Source organism: Gossypium hirsutum, chromosome A01, assembly GCF_007990345.1.
Source record: "Gossypium hirsutum isolate 1008001.06 chromosome A01, Gossypium_hirsutum_v2.1, whole genome shotgun sequence".
NCBI classification, from domain to species: Eukaryota; Viridiplantae; Streptophyta; class Magnoliopsida; order Malvales; family Malvaceae; genus Gossypium; species Gossypium hirsutum.
The window spans coordinates 106033141-106042804 of NC_053424.1; the positions used below are offsets into that span (position 1 = coordinate 106033141).

General features: G+C 34.4%; 1 protein-coding gene and 1 pseudogene across 1 annotated transcript; both read left to right on the forward strand.

Annotated features, from left to right (window-relative positions):
* Nucleotides 1-1901: 1901 nt before the first annotated feature.
* Nucleotides 1902-4887, forward strand: LOC107916745 (CTL-like protein DDB_G0288717). Its single transcript, XM_016846112.2, has 3 exons — nt 1902-3154; nt 4014-4359; nt 4443-4887. The coding sequence occupies exons 1-3, from the start codon at nt 2082-2084 to the stop codon at nt 4701-4703; spliced, it is 1680 nt and encodes a 559-aa protein (XP_016701601.1). The 5' UTR covers nt 1902-2081; the 3' UTR covers nt 4704-4887.
* Nucleotides 4888-5309: 422 nt separating this feature from the next.
* Nucleotides 5310-9237, forward strand: LOC107916971 (26S proteasome non-ATPase regulatory subunit 4 homolog; annotated as a pseudogene).
* The last annotated feature ends 427 nt before the right edge of the window (nt 9238-9664 follow it).

Genomic DNA, 9664 nt, shown 5'->3' on the forward strand with positions numbered 1-9664 from the left:
TAGATTTTCTCAAAGCTTCCATGAGTTGTTAGTTTTTTTTTCTAATCAACACATCTTTGTTAATGAACTAACATATAGCAGACATCCAAAAAGGCATGCAAACTAATGAAATCCATTAAAACATAATATAGATACATATATATATATATATATATTTATATGCACATCACCATTTTCTTCAGTTTTCTCACCAGCCAAATAGAATAAAACGAATCCTTACAACAAAAAGAAGCTAACTTTCTAGTGTTTTAACAAAAATCTAGCAAATCCCACATCCTATTTTATACTAATTTAGCTAGATCTACTAACTTTAACCTCCAAATTCAGCTTTTAAACCTTCCACAATCCTATTTGTTTATCGAGAAAAAAAAATAGAGAAAGAAAGAAAAAGATCAAAGTTCTGGGAATTACCATAAGCATCTTCAACAAGAAAATTAAAGGTATGGTGATCACAATTGTAAGTAAACTTGTTGTTGGAAGAAGTGAGTTTCTGCAAACACTTAGTTGTGATTACTGAGAAATTCCTAGTGAACCCAGTGTATTCAGCTAAGATCGTTGCTCCTCGAGCAACGAAGCTATAAATAAACACTTCCTGATTCATTCTTTTTCTCTCTTGAGCTAAACTCAGTTAGCTCACAAGTTAATCACATAGACTGAACAGAGAAAGACAAGGGAACTTTGCTTATTCTACTACTTCAACGTTAATGTTTCCTTTTTCATTTTTTTAAGATTGAGTCTGTCATTCCTTTGTTTGTTTCAAAAATATTTTTGTGTGAGTTTAATCCTCTTTTGTTATTTATTAATTTCTATTCTTTATTTTTTGAAATATGTATTTTTAATTCGAATTTGAATGTGAAAGAGAGAAAATTTGAGAAAGCGTTGAGAAAAAAATGTTTTATTGTGCTTATGTGACATGTTATATAGGCTATTTCGTAGATTTATCATTTGATTGATGATTAATTCACATTTATCAATTTTTTAAAAAATCGTAATATTAAACGTTGAGGGTATTTTATGTAATTATGTTAAAATTAAATAAAATACTAAAATAATTATTTTGAGCGAAATATATATGTTTGTGATATAAAATTATATTCTTTACAACCCATAATGATGACTTAATTATTATTAGTTGACAAAATTTAGCATGTCTACTTTATTACATTCTGTCGTACTACTTTTAGTTGAGAAAATATAACATTTTGTGTATCATTATTTAATAATACTTTTCATACTTTAAATAATAAGATTTATATTTCAGTTAAATAAAATAATGGAAAATATATTTGATAATGTATTAAGTAATTTTAAGATTACTAAAGATAATTTTATATTCTGGGAAATCACCTAGTAGGTATAATCTGTATTGTGAACGAAACGTTCCCTTAGATCAGAAGAAAAAAAGGATTGATGTAGGAGTGACAAAATCTGTCATAAATTACCTACCTGTGAGACCACTTTAATACTAAAATTAACAAGATGAAAAAACAAAAATGGACTGAATAAATAAGATTTGAACGCCTTTATTGTTGCTTTTTGATACCATGAATCATAGTCCGATATGTGATCATCAACTCCAACTAATTCATTATGTACACTTGTTAAATTCAGTTAGTGTTTTTCTAATAATTAAAAATATATTATTGAAATTTAATTATAAATATGTAAGATTATTTATGCTCTTTAATTATTTTAAAAAGAAAAATTATAATTTTTTAAAAATTTCTTTGACATTTTTTAAGTAATATTTCACCCGAATATAATTGATTTATCTCATATTTATTTTAGTAATGAATAGTTCCACGTGGCACTTCAACAGTTCCGTTCCACCACGACCAAACGGTCCAAACCCACTCATCTTCTTCTCCAGCTCTTAGTTTTAGTAATTCGGCTTCCGTTCCATGAACAAACAGTCAAACACCCCAAAATAAATATAAAATTAAATAAATCCCCAAAAAAGTACTAAAACAAACAAAAATAATTATTGAAAGCATAAGTCCTAAAATTTCTTCTTTCTAATCAGATAAAACATCTCTCCCCACGGTCGTTTTGTTTTCTCCGTCCCTTGATTCGTCGCTGCGATGGGCAGCACGGAAGAAGATACCACCACTTCCAAATCCACATCTCTATACGACGCCGCTTCCTCCACCGAACCTCTCCTCTTCAAACCCACCACCAGCTCTGCCTACCCATCTCCTCCAATCGAAGAACCACCTCAATCCGATCCCTCCGAATCCGACCCAACTCAGTCCCTCCAGATCTCTTTCAATTACGGGCCCAGACCTTTCAAAGACCTCCCTTTCCTCATACTCTTCCTTCTCTTCGTCCTCTGCACTTTCGCTTTCGGTATTTTCTCAATCTTCCATCGAAACGACAACTACTCCAACGTTTCGGCCTTCACTTACGATTCCAATTCCACTTCTTGCGTTCAAGCCACTTCCTTTTTATCAAGTCAAATATGGGTCTCTGAAACTTCATTTTTTGCGTTGTCAAGTTCCAGTCTTTGGACGTATTTAGTATGGACCCTTGTGATAACTTCAGTTTTAAGTGTACCCATATGTTTACTTTTGCTTTTATTACTCAAACACTACACGAAGCAGATCGTTTATGTCTTGCTTCCTTTCTTTATAATCATGCCGGTTTTCTTTGATGTTTATTGGTTCGTTGCTTGTACCTTGAGCTCTTCTTGTAGTGATGCTTTCCCTTTGGTCTATAGAATTTTGGTGCTTGTTTTCATTTTGTTAATAGTTGGGGTTATTATTTGGATCATTGTGGCTAATTGGCATCGGATCGAGTTGACTGTGAGGATTATCGGGGTTGCTTCCGATGCGCTTTCGAGGAATTTAGGGTTGTTTTTGGTGATACCGTTGTTGACCGTTGGATTGGTGGCTTATTATGCGTCAATTGTTGTGTTCTTGGTGTTTTCTAGGTTTAATGGGAAAATTGTGGCTAAAGAATCGAATGGAGAGTATACTTGTGTTTGGAAACAAGATAGCTGGGTACCTGCTTATTTTGCATTGGCTATTTTGACAATGTTGTGGTCCTTGACCGGTATGGTGGAAGCTCAGGTATATGTTACCAGTGGCACCATTGCTCAGTGGTACTTCTCCAAAGATGATACGAAACCTCACCGGAGCATAAGAAGATCTTTGAGGTAACTTCCTACTGTTTTCAGCTTTTCTGAATAAAGATCTATGCATTCAATGTATTATTATAGATGATTTGTGCTTCTCTGTGAGGGTAGTTCAAACTAAGCTTGAATTGGAACTTATATTTTTGTGTTTCTGAGTGACTGCTTTGAACTTTGGATGCATGCTTACATTATGAATACCAGACTGTTTAAATAGATTAATTATCAAAGAGTAAGATCTTGGTGATAAACCTTAGGATAATTGTAATGGCACATAGTTGATAACATCGATTTTAGTATGGTTTATAGCTGCATGATGTATATGAGTATAGTATTTGTACTTGAGTATGGAAGGTCACTATGGTGGCAATTCACTTTGGTTTGGACTTGTGGATTCAATTTGACGACATTGTTTTGCATTTGATTGAATGGAGTGACGAATGGTCAAACGATCTTGTTCCTAACAACAACTCTGAGAGTGTGTTCCTCGCCTTCTGGTGTTTCTTGTGATGGATTTTTATCTTAGTATATGAAATTCATTTAGTTCCTTTATGCATCTCTATAGAGGGCTAGATTGCCATGAAAAGAGAGCTACTTCTCTAGTTTCTTTGTTGAAATTGCCATGCCAAAATACAGCATGTTGACTTCTTTTCTAAGATTAGGTCCTTTTCGATTGAGATTAGGCAGCCTTTTAGCTTCTTGTCGACTAGCCAGAACACTATATCCTAGTGTTGGTAAGGTAATTTCTGAAAGATGTCTTAATGAAACATCTGCAACACTGAGAATCGAAACGGACATACTTTCAAGGCATCCCTTATGTCTATTGATTATCAGAATAGTTAAATTTAACCTTTCTAACCCTTTTGGTTCTATAAACGTGCAGAAATGCATTTGGTCCTTCTTCTGGCACCATCTGTCTATCTGGATTACTTGTCTTTGTTGTTCGAGTGGTGCGTGCTGCTGTTGATAGTGCAAGAGAAGAAGATGTTCCTGGGATAGTGAATCTTGTTCTCCGGTGTTGTGTTAATGCCCTACTGTCTGCGATAGACTTTCTTAACAAGTTCACTATCAACTTTGCGGCAATAACTGGCGAGGCATATTGCACCTCTGCGAGGATGACATACGAGCTTCTAAGACGTAACTTACTCTCTGCTGTTTTTGTGGAGACCGTATCAACTCGTTTATTAGCAGGAGTTATTTTTGTCCTTTCAGCAGTTTATGCAATTGCAGTGAGTCTCCGATACACTTCCTTCTTATCCTTCTCCCCCTTCATTTACTTGAATTACCTGACAATCACATTCCTAAAATGCAGGTCTGTGCGATCTTAAAGGGTGTTAGTGATCTAGGGGTTAACATGTACACCGTCGCGGCTCTTGCGTGGGTGCTGCTAATCCTGGTACTGGGATTCTTCGTCCATGTGTTGGACAATGTGATTGACACTGTTTACATCTGCTACGCAATTGATAGAGATAGAGGGGAAGTGTACAAGCATGAGGTTCATGATGTTTACGTTCAGTTACCAATCAGTAGGAACAGTCGATCATCCTACCCATCTAGAACACTTGATGTATAGACATGTCCTTGTATGTTTGTAACTTCAAAATAATGTGTTGTTGATTTGTCATTTGGTTTTGGTGTCTGTATGGGGTTGTTAACGGCCTATTGGCAAATTTGTGCATACCATCATCACATTCAAATTGTTGCATTGTACACTTATTTTTAGGCTTGTTCAATAAAGATCTAACTGTTTTAATGTTTTTCACTCTTTTTTACTTCATACAAGAGTGAGTTTGTTTTTAATGAAAATTGGCTAGTAAAGAGTGAAGAGAAAGACTCATCTTGGTAAAGGTTGATTTCATTTTATGATCATCATTGCCTGTTTTATGCATGTATTAAGGGGATAAGGACTTGAAATGTATATTTATCCATCGAATCAGACTTTAAAAGAAATTTAACAATCTAGTAAAATGAAAAATTAAATTTTAAATAGTTGAATGATTAATTTAAGTGAAAAAATTGTAAATTTACTAATAATTTAATGGATAAATCACTGGTTAAGTGAAGAAATTGTAAATTTATTAATAATTTAATGAAAAAGTTAATAGTTGAAGTGATGAAGCGGTAAAACTAGCAAGAGGGGTGTATTGGTAAAAGTGAAAAGTTAAGTGTTGAGCACTTAAATTTGTCCCCGGAATAAACACAAACAGGGGGCAGTGCACTAAAAATCAAGTAAAATCTCGGGTTTTCTTCTATTTCAACGCTACTCTTCTATCTTCGAATTCACAAACAATGGTGCTTGAGGGAAAGCAATGCTAAAGATTCCTCCTTGATCCCTTTCTTCAATTTATGGGTTTTAATCAGGCGACTAAGATGTGCATTGATAACTCGGAATGGATGCGAAACAACGATTATTCTCCGTCTCGATTTCAAGCTCAAACTGATGCCATTAGTCTTACCTGTGGTGCTAAAACCCAGGTAAATTACTGCTTTACCTTAACCTATTCCATTTATCTTATTTATTTATGGATGTAGTTACCTTTGTGGCGCTTGGTAATGTAAGATGCCAGAATAACTCATTACCACATTTGGATTTCGAAGAGCCATTATTCTTATATTTCCAGCCGTGTCAAGATTTTGGAATATCTGAGTAATCTCCCTACCATTCTTCTTTAGTAATCTTAGATTTACTTCGGGATAATTTTATTACTTCATTTTTTTTTTATAATTTTGGTTAATTTTAGACTTCAAACCAAAGAAAATATCAAGTCTGATTAAAAGAAAAATCTCCTTTTTCTTTGTTCTTGCTTCTTTCCCTTAGCTTTGAACAAAACCAGAATCCGGAGCCAGATTAGCATTTCTTTTGTACTTTAACAAAATTATATTAATATTTATATCTTTGGATTGAATTGGCAGAAAGCTTTGCCCAAAACTTTCTTTTTTCATATTTGAATTAAGAATATAAAATTTTCAATGTATTTCGAGAGAGAGATGCTATTTTGTTAATTTTATTGTGAACTTTAGAAATTCATCGGTAGTGAAAGAAACAATTTTCATGTTAATGATGTATAAAATTGTTTTGACTTCTTTACTTATTATATATGTTCAAAAAAGAAAAAAAATTCTATAAGATGATAATTTAGTAAAATGTGCTTTCAAATAATCTTACATTCCTATCAACAAATAATAAACCATATAGGATAATGTAACATACTCTGTGATGTGCTAAGTAAATCATATTACCGTAATCTTACATTCCATGAACCAAAGGTCCCCTAGGTGTTTCCTTTTCTTAATGGCAAACGGGAAATTTGATTTTGCCTTTAATAAATTAATGGCAGTCCAATCCAGAAAACACAGTTGGCTACTCCTACCAGTGATCTAGGCAAAATCTTCTCTTGCATGCACAGTACCTGAAATTTACCCATTTTCTCTTTTATTTTGAGTCATATTCGAAGATAGAGTTTGTTTAAGCTAACATCGTAAATAAAGTATGGCTTCTTTGAACTATTGTGGCAATATATATGCTCTGCTGAAATTTGTGTTTTGATTTTCCATGTTACTGTTATACTTGAAGATAAAGGTTAGGCATGTTGAAATTTTTTGCAGTTTGTTTTCGGATAGATTAAATTCAGTGTACACTATTTTGGTGGTGGTGTTGTCAATAGAAAACTTGGCTTATATGTTGAAAGAAAACTAGCATTAATTGTCTTGATATGGCTTGCTATTTTGTTCATATGACATGAGTCTGGCATTTTGTTACTATGACCTGTTTAAGTATGTTGTGCAGTGTAAAGATGGATGTTTTCTGACCTCTGGAAAAGAGGAGCACCTTTATCTCTTACTGAAGAATTGGAGAACTTGTCCTCACTGATGGTGTCATTTTATGCAAAAGCAGCATATGATAAATGATTAGTCCCTAAAATTTGTATTTTAAGGATTTCTGAATAAAAAATAATCTTCCTTCGCCTCTTATCCCTATTTTTCCAATAAAAGCAGCATATGTTTTTTAATGTTTTACACAGGTCTTGAAATGGGGGGTGAGATGAACCTAGCAACTGGAATTCAGATTGCTCAATTGGCTCTGAAGCATCGTCAAAACAAAAACCAGCAGCAAAGGATTATAGTTTTTGCTGGAAGGTATATCGTGTTAGCCTTCTATTTGCTTGTTTTCTTCATTTCAAATATAATCGTTTCCCCCCTTATTTTTTATGCTTTCAGTCCCATTAAGTATGAAAAGAAGGCATTGGAGATGATAGGAAAGAAGCTTAAAAAGAATAGTGTAGCTCTTGATATTGTCAATTTTGGTGAGGATGATAATGGAAAGCCCAAAAAGTTGAAGTCTCTTCTTGCATCTGTTAATAATGACAGTAGTCACATAGTCCATGTTCCTCTGGGTCAAAATGCACTTTCTGATGTGCTTATGAGGTTTTTACTTGGCTATTCCTGATTTTATCTTTTCCTGAAGTATTTGGTTTTCTTATAAAAGAAATTAGTAAGAGGCTATGGGACATGTCTCTTAAGGCTATATTGCTTACTTGATAGTGCTTGTGCCAATCATATAACTTTTTGATTCCTTTGTTAGCACGCCTGTGTTCTCTGGGGATAGAGGAGGAAGTGGCTTTGCTGCAGCAGCTGCAGCTGTTGGTGCTTCTGATTTTGAATTTGGCATCGATCCAAATATAGATCCAGAGCTGGCTCTTGCTTTAAGGTTTTGCATGAAGAGGAGAGAGCAAGGCAAGAAGCTGCTGCCAAGAGGGGCACTGAAGAAGCCAGAAAACAAGAAAAAAGGGAGGAAGCACAAGCACCATCAGATTCACAGAATGCAACTCCAACAGAAAAAGTTGCTGATCCGATGATTGGTCCTACTATGAAGTTAATATATTTTACCATGTGACAGATTACCTCATTCTAGTATTAAATAGTTGATTTAAGTTTAAAATTGGCTTTGGCTAACTCATACTGTGGCAGGATGAGGATGATGCTTTGTTAAAGCAGGCCCTTGCATTGTCAATGAATGTCCCAGGATCTGATTTGTCTGTGGATGATGCTGAGATGTCTGAGGCAGCAAATGGTGATCAGGAACTAGCCATGGGTAGGTCCTGTTTTTGTGTTGGTTGTCTTAACATACCACCTTTGCTGAAGGAGATCATTGTCTACTAATTATTTTGTTTCAGAAGAACTACGAAATGCTTCTGTAAATTCTGTTTTACATATATGCTCCAAGTGACTGCAATGTCATATTGGTCTCCTGCTAATCTAAATATTTAAATATTGCTAAATCCTCTTACCAAAGAACTATGTCATAGTAGGTTTAGTTCATATTCTTAATGCTGTGTTTTATCTGAACTGTAAGGGTTATACTTGTATATGCCTTTTGGTTGGGTTATACTTGTATATGCCTTTTGGTTAAGTATATATGTGGTTGTCGATGAAGGCACATGTAGAGTGACAAAGGACTTGATATTATGTCTTTAGTTGACAACAGTCTTGGGATCGATCCTGGACAACTCCTATCTCTCTCCCTTTATTAACTAAAAAGGTGTATATACGGTTGATCGTGTCAGGATTTTTCCTTAAATTGGTTTACGTTGGATTTTTAGCAGTTTAAGATGCTTGATCCTAGAACTTCTTGTAGATCTATAACTTTAGCTAAATGCTTGCATCATTGTCGTCCACTACTAATTAAATATACAAAATGGTCTTGTTTCTTGCATGCAGCACTTAAGATGTCCATGCAAGAGGGTTCAAAGGATTCATCGGTGCAGTCAGCTGTCAGCAAGGTGTTGAGAGATCAATCTTTTATGTCATCCATCCTATCCTCAGTAAGTCTAGCTAAATGTGCATTTCTTAATCAATATCTTCTTATTTTGCCGGCGTTGAGACTTGTTACGACTGTTACAGCTTCCGGGAGTTGACCCAAATGAACCAAATGTGAAAGATTTGCTAGCATCTTTGCCAGGCCAATCTGAGGTGCCTGTCATTAAAACTCAACTAAAATGAGCATGGTTTGTACCAAGCATGCATTAAATATTTACCTGCTAATAAGCGCTGACCGAGTATCTCAACTTTACTAAATTTATTCCAAGAACAAGCAGTCGTAATTTTTACATGCTACTTGTCGCAAGGAAAGAAGAACGAAGATAAGCAGTGAAAAGATGACAAGTGAATGTGTCACATCAATTGAAAAATATCAAGTGAAATTTTAAGTTGAGATCATAATAATTTAGAATATAAAATTAAAATGGATTCTGCCCTATACAGTGACGTTGGATGGTTGAATTGTGAATGATACTTCAACTGGTTGGACCAATGGGCATAAAATTGAATATTGGCCAAATTATTGGTGAACCCGTATAAAAAATTAGAAATTGAAGCTGTGTGAATGATTTATAATTATTCAATTATTATTAAATCAATCGAGAACCACCTATCTGAATTTTAAAATACGCGCAATATTAACTGTAAAAAACTATTACCAGCCAAGAGGCAAAGCCCAATAATAGATTCATATTATCCGGAACAATAATCCGGAAC

Coding starts and splice junctions, on each gene's coding strand:
- LOC107916745 (XM_016846112.2), top strand. CDS start 2,082: ATGGGCAGCACGGAAGAAGATACCACCACTTCCAAATCCACATCTCTA. Junction 3,155..4,013: donor AGCATAAGAAGATCTTTGAG/GTAACTTCCTAC, acceptor ATAAACGTGCAG/AAATGCATTTGGTCCTTCTT. Junction 4,360..4,442: donor CAGCAGTTTATGCAATTGCA/GTGAGTCTCCGA, acceptor CCTAAAATGCAG/GTCTGTGCGATCTTAAAGGG.